Source organism: Ochotona princeps, chromosome 23 (assembly GCF_030435755.1).
Source record: "Ochotona princeps isolate mOchPri1 chromosome 23, mOchPri1.hap1, whole genome shotgun sequence".
NCBI lineage: Eukaryota > Metazoa > Chordata > Mammalia > Lagomorpha > Ochotonidae > Ochotona > Ochotona princeps.
In genome coordinates this window covers 32,483,557-32,506,676 of record NC_080854.1, presented here as the reverse complement: position 1 = coordinate 32,506,676, position 23,120 = coordinate 32,483,557, and the positions used below count along the sequence as shown (strand labels likewise).

The window sequence follows — 23,120 nt, the reverse complement described above, 5'->3', positions numbered from 1 at the left end:
GCCCCTTTACACATGGGCTCTGCTGCTTGCCTCGGCTTGCTGCACCCTGTATGTAAGACTTCCAACCACTCATCATTAGGATGGTGATTTAATAATCCTGTTGGAGCCTTGGGTCTGTGCTTCCATAGAGCATTTTATATTGATGTTGTATGCGCTCAAAGTTTTATTTTTCACAAAATTTAATTAAAACTAGGAAATCCATCAGGGATGGACATCTAGCCTAGTAGCTCAGGTGCTAGTTGGAGCATCCACATCCTTAATTAGAATGTCCAGGATTGACTCCTGGCGAGACTACCCATTCTAGCTTCCTGCCAGTGCATCATTGAGTCTCACAGTAAAACTAGGAAGCAAAGAAGGCAAAGTTTCTAATAATTCTGTATATTTAAAAAAAAATGTTCCTGCTATCGAGCCAAGAGACCTGAAGGGGACACATTGGGAGTGCCGCCCCTTGAGTTGTTTCACTTCAAGCACCTGCTCACATCATCAGTCCGTCTGCAGGATAAAATGTACCTCTATCTTAAGCAACAAACTTTTTATCCCTCCCCCTTCATTTTAATAGTAGGGTAAGAATCTGTAGATTATCCAGAAGCCCAGGATGAGGAGGAAGACACAAGAGCGAGGACAAGTTCTGTGAACACCTGTGCATGGCCAGGCCCCCACTGGGCCTGCTGTGCGCACTTGGTTAGAGACTTGGGGACTGTCTGTGCAGTGGGCGGAGGATGACCCCGTCCTGACCTCCACTCAGGGCCAGCATGCCTGCAACAGCCAGCTGATAATTTGGCACGGAGTAAGCATTCCAAGAAGACTTTTTAGTCCAAGAAAAACCAGAAGTTCTTCATCATAGATTTCCACTTGGGGAACAAAACGTTAGTCCAAAATGGCAAATATTGCATTTTTGTGTCCTGTGCCTAGAACTCTTCAGTTTCCCAGAGTTCACTGAAGTTAGTTCCGGGTCCTAGACCTGGGGCCTTGACCTTGTCCTATTCTTGACTGCCAGGTCTCACCGGCACATCCCAACAGCAGGGTCGCAAGCAATATGGTTTTTCTACTGTTAACTTAGACTTGCTTAATGTTTTACTTAAAGGTGGCTCAACCTGCAGAATGATTTCCAGTTAGAAATGGTTTCATACTCATTCTTTTTACATCTGCACATCTGTGTTATCTGTAGATTGAAGGATGATACCAAGAAGCAACATTGCAAATAGTTTTCTTGGCAGAGGAAGATTAAGTTTGTCCCGTTGCAGGTGGTATAAAGTCAGCCGACTGCCATTCCAGAACCACTGTGCTGCAGTAAATCATTGAGGGCCCTCATAGCTTGCACAGTTGTCAGTGCAGTGCCCTGGGGAGACTGCGGCCCCCCACCCTGCCTCTCCGCCCCTCTGCCTTATCTCCACTGCTGATGGTTGCCTTTATGCGGGCGCAGTGGGAAAGCGGGGACTCGGGACTAGACTGAGGGAAATGGCGTTGATTGGCGAGCAGGGCCCGGACAGCTGTACTGTAGCAGAGCAGGAATGCCCAGCCGGCAAGCCGCAGACTCACACGGTCAAGGTTTCCAGTTCAGGCTCTTGCTGCACACTGCCACGAAAGTTGTGAGGAATCTCATCGAACAGCCTGTGCCGCTCTTCCAGGAAGAGCCAGTTCCAGGGGCAACTGAGAGATTCCAGGGCCAAGTATGAACACTGGTACTTTTTTGCGCTTCTTTAATAGCATAGCTATTCTAGGTTTCTATGTTTGAATAAGTCTAATTTCACTTCAGATACATAAAAACAAAGGGAAAAGTTAGTTTCCACATAAAAAATGTAAGATATCAGCTTAGAACCGGAATTCCATTACAGTCTGCACCCCACCAGCCCCCTTCATTCCAGGTGAGGAAACTTCTGTCTAACCAGTGGGAGGGTGAAGTCACATCTTTTGCAAACCTACACCCTCCCGAGTGGCGTACTTATGCATAATGTTGAGGGGTCCTCTGGGGACCTAGGTGCATGTCAGGACAGCCCAGCTGGACACAGTAGTGGACAGACAGCCTGCGGGCTGGAGCTACACATTTGCTTTCCTTTCCCAGTTCAACTGCCCGGGGGAGGCTCTGAAGTGTCGGGAACATGGGGGTCAGACTGCTCCTGTGTCCGCAACCTGCTCAGTGTTCTGAGCAAAACTCCTTGTTGTGGCCTGGTATGTTGTGCCTTTCGCTCTAGAGTGCTAAGAAATTCCTGAATTTGCTATTGTTGCCATGTAAGTGACAGGCTTAAAATTTTCTGAACTACTTCTCTCTTCGTCTTTTTGGAATTGCGATTTTTTTGCTTCAGAAATGCGTCTCTTTTTGAGGCCTTGTTTCTTGAGTGGGCCAGTCTTGCCTGTAACAGACGCTAGAGCAGCTCCTTGGAGGCAGGGAGTCCACCCAGGGGCTTGACTCTGAGCATGCCGTGCCCTCCACAGGCTTTGGAGTGGATCCATGACAGCGGCGAGTTCTACCTGTCCACGCACACCTCCACGGGCTCCAGCATCCAGCACACCCAGGAGCTGCTGAAGGAGCACGAGGAGTTTCAGATAACAGCAAAGGTGAGTGCAAGCTGGGAGAAGTGCCTGAGGGGCCTGGAGAGCCACGCTGTGCCGGTGTGCTGTGCTGGTGTGCGGTGGAACTCGGCCTCGGCTTCCTGCGGCCTGTCCCCGCCTGTCCCGGGGTGTCCTCCCCACCACCCACTCCAAGTGTCCATGGCCTCGTGGCCCTGGGATGTCTGCGCTCGAACGACTCCTCTCTTTTTTTGTCCTCCTGTCCCTTCCATGGTTCCTTCATTGCCTTTCCTCTTTCTGATTTTCCAAGTTGTTTTCTGGGTTCCCGCTACTTCCAGGAAGTGCTGCCCGGTGTCGCCAGCCTTTCTCTTGGTGTCCCGTGGCTACTGCTTTGCCCGCCTTCAGTGGAGCACAGGGCGGGCAGTACTCCCCCTGCCCAGAGCTTCCCTGCGTGTGCTCTACAGAGGGCGTGGCTGCATCCTGAAGTGTGTTTTCACTTTGATCCTAAAACTCAAGCAAGTTTATCTTTGGCATGAGCAGTGCATGTGGGTGATTCGGAGTTCTTAGGGCAGTAGATGAGACTCCACGAGGCGTGACTGCTGGCACAGCGAAGGCACACTCCCACAGAGGCCGAGTTCTTGGACTCAGAACCAAGAACTCAGTTACCCTTGCGACCTGTGATCATGTCTAGCCAAAGGTTTTTTTCTATACACTTCTGGCAGTATTTCCAGATGTGCCATTTTCTTTTTTGGCAGATTGGCTATTTAGAAAAAAATCAGAGGTTAAAGAGAAAAATAAGTGATCAGGCTGGATAGCATTTTGAGGTAAAAACAAGTGTTCCGGTAAAATAGCACAGTTCATGGTCTTGTGAGGCCCTTGAAGGGGCTTTGACAACCTATCAGCAGATTTCGAAGTCATTGACAGCACTACTTTGTAACATTGTGGGTGGCATTCTGTAACAGTCCCACACTCCTCCCATTGTTGTTGCTGCCACCATTTCCGCTGAGCCCTCAGAGCCCTGGGCTCTGCTCTGGACCACTGAGTAGTTCAGTGGGGCTGCAGAGACCCAGGCTGGAGCCCTGCAGGAGGACCTGGCCCTGGGGGGACGCGAGAACACGGGGAGAGTGGGGCTCGGGGAAGCAGGGTGGATGGCCGGCCCCCAACTGCCCCGTCCTGCCACTCCAGGTAAGGCTCGCGGCTCTTGCTCCCTCCAGAGGCTGTGTGCTTCTCCATTGTCACGGTCATTGCGTGCATGGCATGAGCTGTCTTTTTCTTGGTGTCAGTTACGGAGGTATTCAGAAAAAGCCTGGCGGAGTCCTCGGGGGGTGACTCAGGGTCTGCGGCGGCTCTGCAGCTACACAATGAGCCGGCCGTTTGCTTCTCTGCTTTCCTGGTTGCTTGGTTATGCCAATAGATGAGACTGCTCAATATAATTACATATTTTTAAGTAAGAATTGCTTTTATGACATTCTCCAACAGTAACAAGTGAAGTTTTAAAAATCCTTACTATATTTCACTTTTAGAGACAGGAATTGTATTTTTAATTTTTTGTTTTGTCTTTTTAACAGTGTTGAGTAGCCTTTCAAAAAAAAAAGTTAGATTGTATTCATATCTACTTTGATACCAAGATCAGTGCCAGGAAATTTATGTATCAGCAGTGAAAACCCAGCAGGACTGGCAGAAATAACAGTTTTAAATATATGTGTACATCGGTATGTGGGAAAGTTTGTCTCAGTGATCCAAATCCACAGAAGAGTAACCAATTTGCCTATACAGAACATCCCGAAAATGCTAACGAGAGGGCCATCACATACCGACAGCAAGTAAGGGAATATGCTTGCATTCATATTGCCAGGGCTTAGTATAGGACTGCCACAGGTAAATTCTAAAATAAGAAAAAGACCAAGCAAATGGGCTAAAAATATTAAAGATGGCTCTCAGGAAAGGAATGATGCGTGACTTTTAAGTGCATGTGATTGGCTGCTATACTGGAAATAAAAAGCAGAAGTCAAAGCTACGCTGAGTTCATTTTCACCCAGTAGGTTGGCCAAGACCAAAAAATTGCATCACATACCGCACCTGTGCGTGGACATTGCCTGGGGCGGGCGATGTGACTTAAGCCCAGGTGAGCTCTCCAGCAGCATGTTGCACCATCGCACACACTGCTGTCCGCCCCGGAGACTTCACACCTCCAGACCCGTGCTCAGGGTCCCCGCTTGCATTGGTGCTCTCACAGGGGGAGATGAGATGTCACACTCAGGCCCACTGGCAGGGAGTTAGCTTGTAATTTTCCCTAAGAAGGCTGTCTCCAAACACAAGCAAGAATGCTGCCTAGGTTCCAACATGAATGGCATTTGTTGTAGGAAACATTTATGCAAAACCTGTCTGGGAAAATAGTGCATGTATCTGAGCATACATGACTGCCTGAGCGTGCATCCGTGCTCTGTGGCCGCCCTGATGTGAGGGCTGCTCACCGCAGGTACACCAACAAGAGTGATCACTTTGTACCCTTTTTTTCCTTTCAAATTTTAAGCCCTGTGAATGTTTCTTTACAATGTCAGTTAAAACTGTATCCATAAGTAGATTAACAGATTCATTGTACTGAAGCTTTGCTCACGCTCAGAACTCGGGGCTGTGCTCAGGATACCTGCTGCGGTAGAGAAATGGAGCATAATATGTTAAGTTGGTCCAAAGTATCTGCAGAGATGTGACCAGTAGGGAGTGAAAGGCATTATGGGAGGGAAGGCTACACGTGATCTGAACCAGGGAAGGCGTGGAGATGCACTTTGTCCATCTGAACAGCGTGCTCTCTTTAAATGAATAGATGCAGTTTGTATCAGACAGACTTACCAGCCTCCAAACTTGGTTCACCCTGCTGCTGGCACCTGCTATTTTGTGATGTGTATCCTTCCTAGACAAAAGTCTTCATCAAAGCTCCTGCTGGTTGCTGTTTTCCGTTTTATGAGCAAATTGCAAAGTTGGAAAATGCTATGTACTTCTCTTAGTCCCTAAACACACAATCGCAGCTCTGCAGTGTCCTGTGCACATGGCAGTTGTGACAGAGGAGTGAGCAAAGCCAGCACACATCCCTGGGCCGTGGAGGTGACATTCTCATGGGAGAAACAGACAGCGGAACAGGTGCACACGTTCTCCATCCGTCAGAGGGCTGGGAGGCAAGATTTCAGGTGGTCCAGGGAGGGCCGTTGTTTGAGAATTAGTGTGAAGCAGCCACAGAAATGCCATGCAAAGGGACGAGGCTGCCAGCCTGGTGCCAAGGTATTTTCTCTGGAACTGGAAGTGTCTTCACAGCCAACTTGACAAGTTGCCTGATAAACTCTGGCTCAAAACTTGCATCTTATAAAGATACTTTATCTTTGTTTTGAGCTCTTTCTTCGTTTTCCTGAATGTTCATCATAAAGAGTCCCCAGTGAATCCTGAGAAAGGCGGGTTTCATGGCAGAAGAGCAGTCTGGCTCCCCTGGCAGGAAGTGTCAAGGGAGCCTGTTCAAGGCTGTTGTGAAACAGTTCCTGTGAAATATATCCATGGAACTCCTGTTCTGTGCTCTTCCTTAACTTGCCAAAAAGTAATGCTTAACCTACTAGGAGGTCTCTGCCATGTACCAGAGAAATGAAATCACCTTCTTGAGGCAGAGCCCCCCCAGGCACTCCAGCTGGTGCGCTCCCTTGTCCGAGATAAAAAGAACAAGTGGCATGTGACACCAGGCCTTGCTCAGAGCTGCTGTGCAGGCCCTCGCTAGCACGGGCGCAGTTACCACGCAGGCTTCAGGACAAACCAGACCTCCGAGGCCGCTTGCCCTGGCCTAGGGCTGCACCTGTGGGCAGCTAGCAGCCCTCGGAAGTGCTGAGAAGAGTGGTGGAACTGTGCAAGCACACTCAGTGATGCTGGTTGCACTTGCCAAGCTCCTGATAGACATTGTGAAATGCAGTCTGGGTTTCTGTGAGGCCACAACACTGCCGTCCCTTTTGGAAAAGCTGAGGAAAACAGGCAGTGTAGGTTCAGGAGCCTGCACTGGAGGGGCCCGGGCCCTCCACTAAGCCTCTGCCAGTAGCCAGAGGTGCAGGCGCCTGCCGCTGTGTTGGGATTTGTGCCAGTCAACTTCATTTGCTTCACAATACTTTCCTGTTTGTTTTTTTCCAGCAAACCAAAGAGAGAGTGAAACTATTGATACAGCTGGCTGATGGCTTCTGTGAGAAGGGGCATGCTCATGCAGCAGAGATAAAACAATGTGTCACTGCTGTGGATAAGAGGTACAGGGAGTTCTCTCTGCGCATGGAGAAGTACAGGACCTCTTTGGAGAAGGCGCTCGGGATTTCTTCAGATTCCAACAAATCGGTGACTTGCTTTGTGTGGAAGGAATGACTCGGTCTCCCCCCCGCCCCCACCTCGTTGCTGATTTAATTAACGGTGTCTCTTGGCTCTCCTGCTCCACAGAGTAAAAGCCTTCAGCTTGACATCATTCCAGCCAGCATCCCTGGGTCAGAGGTGAAACTTCGTGATGCCGCTCATGAGCTGAATGAAGAGAAACGGAAATCCGCCCGCAGGAAAGAGTAAGCCAGTCTTTAAGAACGGAGGGAAGGAAATGCCCTCTGAGCAGAAAGGCTTCTCTGCTTTGGAATTAGAAGCACTGACGCACTCTGCCCTAGGCTTACTTGCTGTAGCACAGACTGCTGTGTCCATTGTCCCCTGGCCACCTGGTTCTGAACAGAGCTTTGTGCTTTTCTGTGCCTCCATTGCATATGGGGTTGCAAAGTTGTCAATTATTAATAGTTGGTCAAACTAAGGAGGAGACATTAGTAACACAAATCTGGGAGTTTGAAAGTTGCCAATGAGTGATGTACTATACACAAAAGCAAAGCAGCTGCTCAAACCCAGTAGCTCTCAATTAAGAATGGCTTTGTCCTGGCGACATGTGGCAGTGTGAGGGTGCATTTCGGTTATCAGCTAGTGGGAGCATGGTGGGAACCACTGGCATCCATTGGGTGGAGACCAGGGAAGATGCTGAGCACCCTACACGAGACAGGACAGATGTCCCCCACCACCTCCGTCTCCCAACCCAGGTGCCTCAAGTGTAGGTGTCTCCATAAAAAATTCTCCAAGATCCTTTGAATTAGAGGGTTGATGCTATCGCTCTACCTGTTCTTGGTGTAATTCTTCAAAGCTGTTACTTCAGCACTTAGCCTCTCCTCTGTATTTCACTCATCTGTAAAAGCAGGTCATAAGTAAACGTGCCTCTCAAGTGTGTGCTGCTGTGTTTCAGGTTCATAATGGCGGAGCTAATACAAACTGAAAAGGCTTATGTAAGAGATCTCCGGGAGTGTATGGATGTAAGTAAGTTTTTGTTTTTGCTTGCTTGTTTATTTAGAGAGAGTTAGCCTTGCTACTGCAATTGACCCTTTGATAGTTCGTAGCACAATCACAATGTTGCTGGTACTTTGAAATTTAAAGTGTGCTTAAGCAGCCAGTTTACTGTTTCTGCATTTCGGTGGAGTTCTAGGCTTGTTTTTCCACTCAGGACATGGATGATGCAGCATTAATCCTCTCAGCTCGCTTATCACATGATGGTCCAGCTGATGCTCTCTTGTGGAGGGAGTTCACAGAAATGTGCCTACTAATTATGATTGCAAATAACACGCCATACCTCATGAATATTTGTTGAGCCTTGTAAGGCAGGAATAACCTGAGAGCTGAAAGGAATGGGAACTCCTGACCTAACGATTTAATAGCAGCTAAGGGGCAAATTAGAGAGTCTTTCATGTCGGGTACAAGGTTCCGTTCTTCACCCAAGTTCCTTAATCGGTGAACTCTTGAGTGTGTGCTCCTCGTCAGGAGCAGCTGTGCTGGGAGCACGTGGTGTTGGGTTTTGTTTGACTGCTGCATCCCTCCTGGCCAGACCTACCTGTGGGAGATGACCAGCGGCGTGGAGGAGATCCCAGCTGGCATCGTCAACAAGGAGCTCATCATCTTCGGGAACATGCAGGAGATCTACGAGTTCCACCATAAGTGAGTGCCCCCCCCCCCGGGAGTACTGTGTTCAGGCTGCATGGGAAGAAATTCAAGTTCACTGCCGAAATAGAGGCCAGTTTCAGTGATTGTGTTGAACTCTTAAAACTGCCCTCTGGAGACTGCGCACTCAGCTTTGTGTTCGGCTTTGTTCTCTGCAGGAATAAGCTAGGGAAGCGGCGGAGATGTTTGTGGAGAACACTGCTTCTCTCCACTGCCTCATTAGCGGCAGCAGCAGTTACCAATGAGGGGTGGAAGAGAAAAGGGCCCCTGGTGTCCACCACCCAGTGTTGTTGGTTCTTTCAGAATAACAGGGAAACAGGAGCTGAGAAAGGAGATCTGTAGTCTGGCCAGGATGAAGTGACCTTTACGTCGCCTCGGGGCCACCTGATTTTACTTCAGGATCTTAGAAAGCAGCAGTGTCAAGAGCTCGTGTGGGTGGGGCTTGGGCAGCCCAACAGCTGATGGCATGAATATGTAGGAACCAAGCAGCGAGGGTCTCCTCACTTCTCCATCTCCAACCAGCAAAAGACATGAAGATGCTAAGACGCAGTTCCTCTTATCACTGTTCCTAAGTTACATCCTTAACTACTGAGGTCGTGCCTTTCCCTGGAGGTTAACTGCCAGGGTAACATTTCTGTTAGAAAGTGCTTGACGGTACAAGCTGATTAACTCTTTCAAAGTCTGAATAACTTACCCCTAGTTTTAAAACTGCATGTTTTGTTAATGCTTAAAATCTTCAAGGCGCAGCTTACAATTTAGTACAGTTTTGACAATGTTTGTGTTTTCTGCAGCATATTCCTTAAGGAACTGGAGAAATATGAGCAGTTGCCAGAGGATGTTGGACATTGCTTTGTCACTTGGGTAATGATGCCCCGGCTGCTTGTTTGTGTGTCATGTGGCTGCACTGAAGGGATGAAGGTGTTTTCTTCAGTTGGCATCTTCTGTCGCTCTCTAAACAGACCTTTACCCTGGAGAGTGGCTTTTTCCCACTTGTTACTAGGGTGGGATGGGTTTATGTTGGCCATAGTGAGGGTTAAGATACAACATCAAGTGCCAGGTGTCTCGACCTAGGGGACTAATCGATAGTTGAACATCCAGGCCTGCCAGGGAGTCACCCAGTCCAGAGGGGAGGCAGACAAGTGGTGCCACGGCTGTGCTGCCGAAAGCATGTGACTGAGGTTTGGCCATGGGGCTGGAGGGGGTTGGTGCCCGTGGAGGCAGACCTCTGGAAGAGTTTGTTTCTCATTTCAACAGTTTTCTCCTTCAGATAGCACCTCTGGTTTGAGGTTGACATTTCTTGAGTCTCACAGCTACTTGCCTACATTAAAGCTCGTCTTGCTTTGATTTGTGGAAGAAATACTCTAATTATTGAAGGTGGTTTTGTTTTTGGTTTTGCTTTTGCTCATAGGCAGATAAGTTTCAGATGTATGTCACATACTGCAAAAACAAGCCGGATTCTACTCAGCTGATCCTGGAGCATGCAGGGTCCTACTTTGACGTAAGTGATTGATTGCTGAAGTCGCTGTGACATTTCCTGGGTCGTATTTATTTACTATCCATAACATTATATAATATGTACTACATTACTCACAGCTTCTACCCAATTAATAGTATTGCATTCTATTTATGTGTTTATCATTTTTATCTTCACATATTTTTATATTTTCTTCTATTTTTGAAAGCTCACTCAAGTACTGGAATGTTTTATATGTGTGTATACAAAGGTACTTCAATTAGTCTGTGGAAAATAGAATTAAAAGATGTTTATTTCTGGTATAGTTTTTTTTCCCCTTTGGAAATCCAGGCAGTTTTTCTGTCTTCAAGACCCTTTTGTATGCATAGATTTTAAAAATTTTCTATATATTACTTACTGTTTATATTTAGTCATTAAGATTTTTTACATGTGACAGGGTGCACAAGGTGTAACCCACTGAAATGAGTATATTTTCTTCTACAAACCAAGGATAAATATGATTATTGTTAACCACTTACCTTTCCTGTTTTAATCCTGTGATAATATGAATTTCCAAAGGTAAGCTAGTAAAATTTTTACAAGTATCTCTGTTAACAATTGGTACCCTTAAGAAGTTTTCATAATTACATTCTTGTTGGAGGAAATGAAGCTACAGATCGTTTGCTTTCTGAGAACTCTGGCAGGGAGGTTCCTTGGAGCCAAGGAGATGGAGTATGATAGTGTGACCCCCGAGACTTTCCCGGGTCTCCAGATGCTTGTTCCGTATGTGTCATGTACAGTTTGGTGGAAGGATGCGACTCTTTTGAATGGTGTGTGTGTGCTGTGCAGCATGGAGTTGTGAGGATGTTGGACTCATTTCCCATTTTTATGCTGTGTGTGGGCAAGCATGACAATCAGCTGTCACCCTAGAGTCTGGGAAGTTAGAGCAGACATAGTTTCCGTCTTTGCATGAAGCCTTCCGTGGAAAGGGACCCTGGGATGTTGTCGTTCTGGGAGCAGTAAAGACTGCGCTGCTGTGTGACTGTGACTGTCTTTTCCTTTTAATATGCCCCATGGCCCTGGATCTTGGTGCCCAGGTTAAGCCCACAACACACAGGGCTAGGATCCTTAAGGCTTAAGCAGCAAGAATGTGTGGCACATATAGTGTTCAGAATCAAAGCCACTCTAAGGGTAAAGAGATCATGCTTTTCTCAGAGTTTTACAAAACTTGTGCCTTCAGTGTTCATTGTCAGTGGCTTCATTTTTTTTTTTTTAAAGATTTTATTATCATTGGAAAGCCGGATATACAGAGAGGAGGAGAGACAGAGAGGAAGATCTTCTGTCCGATGTTTCACTCCCCAAGTGAGCCGCAACGGGCCGATGCTGCGCCAGTCTGATGCCGGGAACCAGGAACCTCTTCCGGGTCTCCCACGCGGGTGCAGGGTCCCCAAGCTTTGGGCTGTCCTCAACTGCTTTCCCAGGCCACAGGCAGGGAGCTGGATGGGAAGTAGAGCTGCCGGGATTAGAACCGGCGCCCATATGGGATCCCAGGGCATTCAAGGCGAGGACTTTAGTCGCTAGGCCACGCCACCGGGCCCAGTGGCTTCATTTTTAAAAAGGCTTTTAAGTATAACTCTTCCCCCCCCCCCCCACAATCTAAGATGTCTGCCAACCTTCTCTTAGACTTGTTTCTGACTACAGGTGGTGTTGAAAATGTACCACTCACTGAAGTCTGTTGCAGGTGTTTGGCACAGAGCCATGCGTAACATGGGCAGGGCACTCACCTTCACAGTGGGGAATGCCAACAACCAGCAGTTTGTTGCCTGTCAGTGATGTCATTGCAAAGTGCCAAGTGGTGATCATGTGCTACTAACCAGTAATTGGGGTCCTCCCTTTAACCCCAACTTGTCTTACCTCCCACTGTCCCAAATAAGTTTTAGGAGCAAAGGAGTTTTAGTTAACACATTAACAGTCTTTTAAGAAAAGAGATCTTTATTATTTCAGTTGTATTAAGCCCTTGTCAATCATTTGGAAAAGAAATGCATTTTTAGAGTCATTTTTTAAAAGTTGTGATTAAAACTAGGAGCTAATAGGGTGGTCTAGAAGGTAAAATCACTCACTGTGATGCCCATATCCCATGTGGGTGCCAGTTCAAGTCCAGGTCACTTCACTAATGAACTAGCTCCCTACTCATTGATCTGGGAAAACAGCCACAGGGGGCCCGAGTCCTTGGGCTCCTGCCACCCACGTGGGAGACCTGGATGAAGTTCCAGGCTCCTGGTTCCAGCCTGGCCTACCCCAGCCTTTGCAGCCATTTGGGAAGTGAACCAGTGGATGGATGATCTTTGTCTCTATAAAATTCTGCCTTTTTAAATTAAAAAAAAGTGCAACTATATAATAAAATTTTTCTTTTACATACAGGAGATCCAACAGCGGCATGGATTAGCCAATTCCATCTCTTCCTACCTTATTAAACCTGTTCAGCGAATAACAAAGTATCAGCTCCTGTTAAAAGTACGTATGAAGTGTCTGGTCTACAGGATTTTATGAATTCTGCATCGCGGTCTTTGCATTTCCCTCTAGATTTCTGTGCATTACCCTGAATTTCAGAAACACCTGGAGGACCCACTTTGTATTTGATTCATTCATTGCCTTTTCTTTCTCTGCTTCTTTGTAATTGTAGCAGTTATATCAGCTCATACCTCTTGATTTCTCACCTGAACTACCCTGGGAGACCCAAGTCCGTCATCTAAGATGAGACAGCAAAGAGACACTGTTGGTCCTTGTCACCTTTGAGTGCGTTGGCTCCCCGTCATGGCTTGCTGACTGTGGGCCAGGCACTGTGTCATCTGCTTTCCGTGGATTTTGTTTGGAGTTGGTTCCACTAAGCTGAGCCTCAGTGTACAAGCCCTGCTTACTGCTGCCCAGAAGGGCGATGATAGGCTGGCTCAGGCTTTCCAGGAACGGAGGGGTCCCGCCAGTGAGGGTGGGCCTGGCACAGTGCCCCTCACCCCACCGCTCAGAAGCACAGGGCACACTGTCTGGTTTGGGGTCTAGGTGCTCGTCAGGTCACTGAGCCACACAGTGTCCAGGAAGAAGCCAGCACTGTGTGCAGAGGCACAGCCCTGATGGTTGGACACCAGCCACAGAACACTGCTGCTGCTGTTGTTGACTGAAAACAGTCACTCCTTGTTTAAAAAACAGATACTTAGTTAAAAAAAAAAAAAAACTCAGAAACACCAGCAGGTGAACCTATTCCTACCATTCCTTTAGTGATGGAATAATCCTGTTAATAATGGATTTGATCATTTATGTATGGATTTTTTATAGTTTATATATAAAATAATTTATAATGGATTTAATAATTATTTAGTAATGGAATAATCCTCCAAATAGCTCTAAAATGTGAGTGTGCGCTTAGCTCTCCCCACAGAGGTATAATCCAGCCACTGGAGCTCCTGCACACCTGCCACCCAGGAGGGAAGCACGCTCACCTTGAGCACTGGGGCAGCAGGACTGTTCCTGCCCAAGTGCCCATCACTGTGGCTGCTCCAGCTTAGGTAGGGCACTGCATTCCTGGCACCAGAGTTTAAACTGGTTTCCAGGATCATGTGGTGAGCCTGGCAGTTCCAGCCTGGCGTGGCTGGTGACTGTTACTGTCCTAATCGCCTTTTTTAGGAACTGTTTCTAAGGCAGGGTAGTTGACAGGTCTACTTACTTCATCTTGAACTGTGATTCCACCTGGCTTACTGAGTTTCGCCCACACAGTGCATTTCCTCGGAGGGTAGGTGCCTGGCTGACCGTAGTCTGGTTTCATCCTGAAAACCATGGATTCTGTGGACACTTCGTGTCTGCACAGATGGTGTTGGCCGAGCGTCTCAGTCTCCCCCTGGCTCATGGAGTCTTCTTCTCAGGAGCTGCTCACGTGCTGTGAGGAAGGGAAGGGGGAGATTAAAGATGGCCTGGAGGTGATGCTCAGCGTGCCCAAGCGAGCCAACGACGCCATGCACCTCAGCATGCTGGAAGGTAACGGGACCTGGGATGTCCATCAGTGCTGCCTGGAAAGGGGTCCCAAGTGCAGAACACCATTGCTGCACACCTCCCTCTTTAGTTAGTGTTAAGAGTTGAGGTAGGAATATCTTTTTTTTTTAAAGAATGGCTTCTGTTGCTTTTCTTAAGGACCATGGAAAACACTTGTACCTCTACCTGATTCAAAATGGAAGCCCTTAAAAAGCCTCTCCCCACACTCAACTCCAGAAGCAATTGGTGCCTCTTGCTTAGGCACCTGGTCTCTGTGTGACGTGGGTGGTGGGAGGATGGGCCAGTCGAGTCCCAGCATGAGGAACTCCTCCAAAGAGCTCATCTCCGTCTGTATCCACTAGAGTACTTGCTAGAGCCTGAGCATGGTGTGTACCTGAAACTCACCTACCTGAAGGAGAAAATTAGATAAATGTGTTTTAAAAGTTACTCTGTCAGTTACAGTTTCCATGGATAATTCTTTCCAAAAAAATTGTTTTGTTTGCAAAACTTCAAGCTTCCATGCACAGACTTACTTCTAAGAACTTATCCACCCCAGATACTTTCACTGCCAGTGTCCTGAGCACGGGTAACGCTGGGCAGCACGGTAGGGCATCGCTGCTGTGGCGGGCGAGGGACAGAACCTAGAATGCAGAGGTCACCAAAGGCTGATGAGCCCTTCACTGGTAGAAAACGTGCAGCCGGTCTGGCAGCCCTCGGGACACAGGCTGTGCTCCAGCCTTGATGTCATCCCAGCTGGCTCGATCCAAGGGACCGGAGGGCCACATGGCCATTCCAGGTGGCTCGATCCAAGGGACCGGAGGGCCACATTGCCATCCCAGCTGGCTCGATCCAAGGGACCAGAGGGCCACATTGCCATTCCAGGTGGCAGGAAGTGGGGAGAAGGACCGGAGGGAACCCTAGACAGGCAATAAACTACCAGGGCCACCCATTCTCCTCCTTGCTCGCCCAGGGGAGGGCTGCCAAAGGGGCTGGAGAAGAAAGTGCTAGTTTCCAGGGACGCCAGAGGGAACTTTGGAGAAGGAAGTGGAGTAGCAGTCAGGAGCCTTTGGTGGAGAAGTGTAAAGCAGTGATAAAGCAGGCCACCTGTGCCAAGATAGGAGGTGCCACAAAGACCAGATGGCTAGTGGTTGACTACCGAGAGCTCCGGTTCAGAGTGATGGGCAGCCAGGAGCCGTTCCACGGGGGCAGACCACTTCAGGACCTTGAAGGCAATGACTTGAGCAGACTCTCTGGGAAGGGGGTTCTGGGCTGAGAAAGCAGAGTAAAAACCCTGGCTGAAAAGTGGAACTATAGGAGGATGCTGAACCGTCGTGGGTGGGAAAGGGGATTTCTCTGGAGGAGCACTGCCGGTGGGGACGGAGAGAAAGGGGAAGCAGGTCTCAAGCCGTGTGTGGACCCCAGCTGCAGGGGTGGCGCTAAGGATCCCTACAGTGCTTAAACAAGGCAGAGTGTGTGCGACGCAGTTGGAGGAAGAATGTCCTTTGGTAGGGCCAATCAGTGATAGAGTCAGGGGTGGATGCAAAACTCGTCCCTGAGGCCTGCTTAGGGGACGTTGTACAAATGATGAAGACCAGTGCCTCATGTTTCATTGGTCTTTCATTGACTTACCTTCCTTTTTCTCATGTTGTAGGATTTGATGAAAATATTGAGTCTCAGGGAGAACTCATCCTTCAGGAGTCCTTCCAAGTGTGGGACCCAAAAACCTTAATTCGAAAGGGACGAGAACGGCATCTCTTCCTTTTTGAAATGTCCTTGGTATTTAGTAAAGAAGTGAAAGATTCCAGTGGGAGAAGCAAGTACCTTTACAAAAGCAAATTGTTTGTAAGTATAGATGTTCAAATTTCTAAGTCTAAAGGGAGCACAATGTTAACCCTTTAGTATGTAGAGAAAAGTTACTGTTTGTGGCTTTCAGCATAACTTCCCAAACTGTCCTACAATTTCTGAATTGTGGAAGATTTCCATCTGGTTCTGTGAAATTCCCTACCACGTCTGGGCTCACTAGGGGGCACCCTGGAGTCTCCCTTGACTCCTTGATCTTGGGACATCCCAAAGCCTCCACCAGCGGGAGAAACCGTTCCTACAGTGAATTAAGTCATGTATTCCTGTGTAGCTTAAATGGCTTTGTAGATAAATTGACTGTGTCAGAATGTGATAAAACACTCATACATGATCGTATTTTGCCCATCAGGATTGACAACATTCCAATAGCCCTAATGAGTGTTTCACATAGTTTAATGCAGGAGCTTGAGTTTTTACATTAAAAACAGATGTACTATAAAATTGTTTCTTTCTATAGTAAAATATTAAGGAAATATTTATAAGCTAAAGTAAAGTTCGTAAGAGCCATAGCCTGGTTATGTGGAAACAGCACGCTCAAGTGCTGGCCTGGTGATGGCGTTTTAGTTCTTATTTAACCTCCTGGAGTACTCCTGGCCATGGAAGCGTCCTTGGCACTATTTTGTTTCTCTGCCACACCAGCCTGCCCAGGCTGGCCTCTATACACCACATGTCTGTTCCCAGAGAAGTCTGAGGCCAGGCCCTTCCTTGTACTTGCTGTTCCCTTAGCAGGGCCTGTCCACCAGGGGTGCTGCTGTGCAGACATGCTGAGCAGGGCCTGGACAGGCCTGATACTGAAATAACTGAGAAGATGCCATCATGCCTAATGATGGGGGTCCTTCGTGCAGATGGCTAGAAAGTGGGTAGATGTTTGGAATTTGGACAGCTTTAACCTTATACATTTTTATTTCTCTGTGTTAATCTAACAAAGTGCAGAGATCATCTTAATAATCTGAAATTTGCAAGTTTAAACATTGGTGGGTGTGCCCGTTTCTCTGACTGACCCTCTGTTTGAGATTATCTTTTGGATCGCAGCGTGCATTACATCATTAGAGATCACATTCTGACTGCAAAAGAAAAATGCAGCATTGCTGGCTGGTCATTTCACAAGCTGGCTTTAATCTATCCTTGGAGACCAAGCTGGTCTGTTTTAGAAGCTGATCCATCCTCACTTAATTCATCTTTTAGAAGTTAAGATTCCCTGGGGCCCACCTCTGGAGCTGGAGGCTGTGAATCACTTCCTTGGCTGAAGAGAGAATACCCTGGGGCTGCAGGAGGAGGGGTGCAGTCGGGCTCCAGTGCATGCCTCCTGCTCCGCTGTGCCAGCTGCATGTGGCACCTGGACTCCAGTGTCACCAGGGAGATGTTCAAAGTTAATACCATTGACAAAGAAATTGGAAAACTGAGCTGTGCAAATATGAGCTGCCTTCTGCGAAGTTAGGTCATTCCTGCTGAAAGCTTGCAGTGGCCGCCCTGTTCTGGAAGGAATAAGCTTTTTTGCCTTGTCAGGGGTGAGGTTGAAGATGGCCAGCTCTTGATTGCACAGGTTCTCAGATCTTTTGGCTTTGCTTCCTCTGAGTTTTCTGCTCACTGCCTGCCTTGGCAACCAGTATAAGTTCAGAAGAAGTGAATGCTGAGACCCATCCCATGTAGCCTGAGAACAACTTAAATGAAATGTACCATTGTCCTCCAGGGTAAAGGATCTGTGTTTTCTTGTGACAGCACTGTCACAAGCCTCCAAAGCTATTTTTTCAGTATGTTGTATATCCTGCCAGAATTTTCCTGCCACCTAATGGCATAACTTTCTTTTTATCTAGACATCAGAGTTGGGTGTCACAGAACATGTTGAAGGAGACCCTTGCAAATTTGCACTGTGGGTGGGGAGGACGCCAACTTCGGATAATAAAATTGTCCTTAAGGTACGTTCATTTGAAGTTGGGGGTGCACTGTGAAAAATATCTCTGTGTGTTTTATCTTCCTGCCAGTGTTCACGTCATTTTATTTGTTCTGTTGGGGTTGATGACTGCCGCCAAAAGAAGAGTGGTTAGTAAGTTGGTGATGAACAGGCTTGAGCTAAACTTCTACTTGCCTCCTAGAGGAACTTCTAAAACTTCTTCCATTTGTCCGGCCTTACAAAGGCATGAGATGCAGATCACAGACTCTGCGCTAATGCATTTCCAGAGGGGAAGAAAAAGACACTGGGTACCCTTGTGAGGCAGCTGAGACATGCCCACAGCCTCTGCCGCTCCCTGGCACTTTGTGTAGTTAGAGGGTAGAGGTTTGATATTGTTAGAATTTGCAATTAGAAACTGTGGTTATTTCTGAGTGCTGTAGTCTTTGGAGGAGGGCAGTATTTTTAGATGTTTGATTTGAATTCTCTTAGGAGGGTGAAAAGTGCTTAAGTATTTCCCTCCTCCTCTAGTTGAGAACCAGTGGGAACCGTCCTTCCGAGCTGAGACTGCCAGCAGCTGTGTGCTGGTGTGGCAAGATGGGGCTGAAGCTGTGCAGGATAGGGGCTAAGCCCATGGCATGGGGGGACGCAGTGATGTGGCCCTGCACACCAGGTATAGTCTCCTGTGTGCCTCGTATCCCCTCAGAATTTCTAGCACTCTGAGCAACTAATGTGAACTTGGCTGCTGGCTATGGAAGCCATCATGTTTCTGAGGTCCTCGCTTGTGAACAGTGGAGTGATTTGCAGTGAATGTATGAGTACCAGCCACCATTCTTGTGTTCTTGTTAATAATGATGTAAAGGCTTGGCACATACAGATGACCTTGAGAGCTACATTTTAGGTAACTAGATTTTTCTGAGGAATAGGAGCTTAAACTTGTAGCTTACCAGCTGGACTCTACTACTTCTCCACTCCAGTGGCTGGGTTTACCTTTGCCCTTGGCTGAGCACCTTTGACCTTCTGGACCCCATGGCAACAATGGGAGGTTTCTAGGCCAGGACCCTCCTAGTTCTCCCATCCCAATTGCTGGATGGTAAATGAAATTATACTCAAAAAGAAAAGAAAGAAAATCTTCCAGCTTATGTATTTATCTAAATTAGCTACAGTGACAGATGCCAAAAGGTGCTTTTGAGAAGTGGTGCCAGATGTTTAAGCCAGCAGTGGACTGCTTCCATTTAGGACATAATAAAATGCTCATGTTGAGGAATGGGACTTCTCAAAGACTTTTCCAGATGAACATTTTCTGTTTGGGATAATATCGCTCTGACTTCCCAAGAGGCTAAAATGATGTCCTCAGGAATTTCAGAGATGGCTCTGTGGTGATGACGAGATGGAGGCAGTGGTCACACTGTAGGTGGTAGTACAATGATGCAGAAGAAAATGGGGGTGCACATCATGGTGGTGGCAGTTCAGACGGGGGTAAAGGTGTGGCACGGATGATGCTAAGGTGTAAGTGGTTACAGTAAAGATGGTGGCAGTAGTGCCGCCAGTATAGACAGGATTGTAGGAGGTGTCATGGCTGCATTGTTTAACAGCAGTGATGACAATAATCTTGTAGTTGGCAAACAAAATTTGGGGCTATTTTTTTTTTTTACTTTTATTGTTTGCAAGGGAGAATTTGTATTTCTAAATTCTCAAACACATTGAGCCTACCAAGAGTGCAAGACAGATTTTTCCCTTAGTTAAGCGGGACCTTTTACTTAGTACTGCAGTTTAGTTACATTTCTCTTGCTGTTCTGAAAACTTAGCATCTTTCTCTTTAATTTCTTTGAGAATTCCTATCCATCAATTTATTGATCAGTTCACGTGTCAATTTCCTGGACCACATAAATGGCTTACGGCCAAATATTGGTTCTCAGGTATTTCTCTTGGTATACCCTCCCTAGAGTTTGTATCAGATGTTTAGTTCCAGTGACAGTTCTGAAGTTTCCAGAGTTCTCTCTGCTGAGACACTTGGGCACCCACCAGTGCCTGAGCACTTTTCTGTCCCCCCATCAGAACTGGGAGCAGAGTGCATGAAGCAGCCCTGATCTGACATCCATTTTCCTTGTCAACTCTAACTCTACGGACATACCATGCACTTAGAACATTTTACGTGAGAATGAATTATCAATTTTGAAATCTTTACCCAGCATGAGCTCTGATTCTGTTTTAAAAAAAAAAAAAAAACACTGTGGAGACTGACAAACATTGAGTTCCCCTCCCTTCATGATCTCATCTATAAACCCACTGACAGTTATGTTAATCACTTACAGAGAATTGTGCTTATCGTTGGGAGCTGGTGTTTTCTGTAAGGAAATCAGAAAATTATTGCAAAGGCACAGAGCATGTGAGAAAAAGGACGACGCCTTGTTTGAGTCAGAGAGAAAAGCAGTGCTGGAAAGCACACTGCCTAGTGTACGCAGGCTGCAGGTGTGTGCTGAGTAGCTGCCACATCCAAAGCATGGTCCTGCACACTTACCCAGAGGGTGGAGGCAGTCCACCGTGGCTGACTGAAAGTGGGTGACCCTGGACACAGTTCTCAGTAGCCACACCCCAGTTCTCATTTCTAGTGTTTTTCAGAAAGTTCATAGAAAATAGAATTAAAGTACGTTTATTTTAGTGGAAAATTTGTTCACATTTGTACACCTGAGTAGTCTTCATAATGTTCATGGAAAATGCAAGTTATGAAAAGAACATATCACTTTATTTAAAAATTTTCAGCAAGCTTACCTTTAGTTATCCTTCCTGCAAACTTTCAAAGTCCTTGGTGTTAAACTAGGTGACAGAAGGAGTACACCTTAACCTCACCTGACACTACTGAGGGGTATGGGAAGCTGCTTTATTAATTGTTGGCAAATTAAACATGAGATGAAGTTGCTTTTCTGCTTTTGAGAATTGGAAAGTCAAGGACTGTGGGAGACCTGAGCTGGCTGGTGCGGGTGGTGCGGGTGATGCGGGTGATGCGGGCGGGGCCAGGGCGTTCTGTCTCCTAGTGATCTGCCGACCTCATTAAGGCTTCCAGCATCGAGAACAAGCAGGACTGGATAAAGCACATCCGGGAAGTGATCCAGGAGCGGACAGTGCACCTGAAAGGAGCCCTGAAGGAGCCCATCCACATCCCCAAGACAGCCCCCGCCACCAGGCAGAAGGGAAGGAGGTGAGTGCCCAGAGGAGCCTTCAGTAAGTTGGTCTACTTGGCAGGGAGGGCCATTGTTCAAGAGTAAGTTTCCTCAAATCAATGTTTTAACAGCATTCGTGGTAATGCAACTGCTTTGTCAAGAACGCAGCCTCGTTTGGCTCGAAGGCTATATGTGCCCGTGTGCCCCTCACTGGGCTCCCTACCGTGTCCCAAGTGAGCTTGAGTGCACCTTTGTGAAGAATGTGGATCACGTTGACCAGTGACAGAGCAATGTGGATGTTGCTGTGTCTCGTTTCTGAAATGCAGAAAACCAAATCGCTCATATTTATCCTGCTGAGGGTGCAGTGGAATGATACGTGTTAGGCACTTAGCACGGTGCCTAGCAGAAACCTGTGCTCCATGCAGTGTGACCACTGCAGGGGCAGCAGGCAGTCACACAGGCCAGTGTGCATCTCGCAACAACCCGATTATTCTTCTGGCAACCTGCTAGATGCTCCTTACCAGTCTGTCAGTGATAGCAATTGAAAGTTTCTTTATATCGCAGGGATGGAGAGGACCTAGACAGCCAAGGGGATGGCAGCAGCCAACCTGACACGATCTCCATCGCCTCCCGCACCTCTCAGAACACCCTGGACAGCGACAAGGTGAGCTGGCAGGGCTGACAGCACTCACCCTGCTCGGAGCAGCCTCTCTGTGTAAATGGCAATCCAGCAGCAGACTTTTCCAGGGTTGTTCTGTGCAAGGCTCATGCTCGATCCTGTGGCCACAGGGCAGAGACTTGGCGGGGGGAGGCTCGGGTCCACCCTGCGGATTCCAGAGAAATCGCTCCATTCTCCCCCCTGCCCTCCACCTCACCCTACTCCAGTTCAGTCACTTGGCTTCCTGTCACTGTCCTCTGGCAGCCCTCCAGTGCCCTCCAGACTCCTAAATGCTGCAGGACACAGAACCTGCCCTGGCCTGGGCCTGCGCCACTGCTGGCCCCAGGGGTCAATCTGGTTTATCAGTGTGGGGATGCCTTCTTCGGAAGTGACCAGGTTGCCCATGGTTTTGTTTAAATAGCATTTAAAACCTCACAGAACAATGAGCAGTGAACTTTGGAATCCTAGGTTTAAGCAATGGACAAGATTTAAGAGTCTGTTGTCAGAGCCATCAGGAAACACTGACCACCATCAAGTGTCCCGTTCCCACAAAGATAAGCATTTCTGGAATGCTAAAGCAAATTCTTCTTTTAAAACTGTTGACACTAAATGGGGGTTTTAGTGACATCACCATTAAGTCAGAATGCCCAAGTTTTCCCCTCTGCGTTGGTGGTCAGCAGAGGTGGCTGCTGCTGGCCGGAGCTCTCCACGGTGCATTCCCTCATGGGAACGAATGGTATCCTGGGCTTGCCATCCAGGCACAGAAGTGCTGGCAGAGACAAAGTTAAGCCTCGGGGAGGTTGTTTCACGGGGCACCACATACAGTCCTAACTTCACTCTTGACTCCCTTGGTTTCTGGAAGAATCCATAGTACTTCATGTTGTAGGTTTCAGGACAGTTAAGTGGATGTAAATTATTGCTCTGCTATGATGATTTCATTTTCAAATCCCTCTAGTTTGAGTAAGTAGGTTTTTTTTTTCACGTTACTTTTTGAGTTCACCAAGTAAATGATGCCTTGAACGTAGGAGTGCTTTGCACTTCAGAGCTGGAGAGCCAAAGGAACGTCTTATTTGTTCAGCACCCTGTGCACTTATTAGCGTCTAGCAGATATTTCTTGCCAGGAAAAATAGTAAGCAATAAGATAAATGACATGTGCAGGTCTTGGTTCTAGCAGCATTTCTATGAGGCACCCCCTCTAGGTCCATTTGGTTTAAAAAAGAAAAAAAGGTTGAGCTTGAGAACATTTTGTTATAATATTACTGATTAATTTATCTTTCTGGGGAAAAAAAACAGGGTGGAGAGTTTTTACTCAGTTTATATCAGGTTGCCATTTCAGAAAAAGAACTCAGAAATGTGCCATTTAAGAAAAAACTCAGAAATGTTGGTTTCTGGAATGACCAAGTATTGTTTTATGGATGACCAACTAAGTATTTTATTAGTTAATGTAACTCAGTGTGTTTAGCTCAGCGTTGTGTTACCTCGAAGTTGCATTCCTGAGCTTAGAAATCCCTCCATGGCCCCTTCTGGGTGTGTAGGCATGGGCTGCTC

The 23,120-nt window shown here is 47.3% G+C and overlaps 1 protein-coding gene across 2 annotated transcripts in view; it reads left to right on the top strand.

Annotated features, from left to right (window-relative positions):
- TRIO (trio Rho guanine nucleotide exchange factor) overlaps positions 1 to 23,120 on the top strand; it is a 288,966-nt gene that overhangs the window by 191,742 nt on the left and 74,104 nt on the right. For both annotated transcript variants that reach the window (XM_058680114.1, XM_058680113.1), the window contains exons 21-33: positions 2,434 to 2,556; positions 6,667 to 6,861; positions 6,961 to 7,076; positions 7,787 to 7,853; positions 8,420 to 8,529; positions 9,324 to 9,393; positions 9,941 to 10,030; positions 12,407 to 12,499; positions 13,900 to 14,011; positions 15,657 to 15,847; positions 17,680 to 17,781; positions 20,810 to 20,952; positions 21,479 to 21,578. In XM_058680114.1, the coding sequence (XP_058536097.1) occupies positions 2,434 to 2,556; positions 6,667 to 6,861; positions 6,961 to 7,076; positions 7,787 to 7,853; positions 8,420 to 8,529; positions 9,324 to 9,393; positions 9,941 to 10,030; positions 12,407 to 12,499; positions 13,900 to 14,011; positions 15,657 to 15,847; positions 17,680 to 17,781; positions 20,810 to 20,952; positions 21,479 to 21,578 (1,512 nt within the window). The remainder of the gene's footprint in view (positions 1 to 2,433; positions 2,557 to 6,666; positions 6,862 to 6,960; positions 7,077 to 7,786; positions 7,854 to 8,419; positions 8,530 to 9,323; positions 9,394 to 9,940; positions 10,031 to 12,406; positions 12,500 to 13,899; positions 14,012 to 15,656; positions 15,848 to 17,679; positions 17,782 to 20,809; positions 20,953 to 21,478; positions 21,579 to 23,120) is intronic.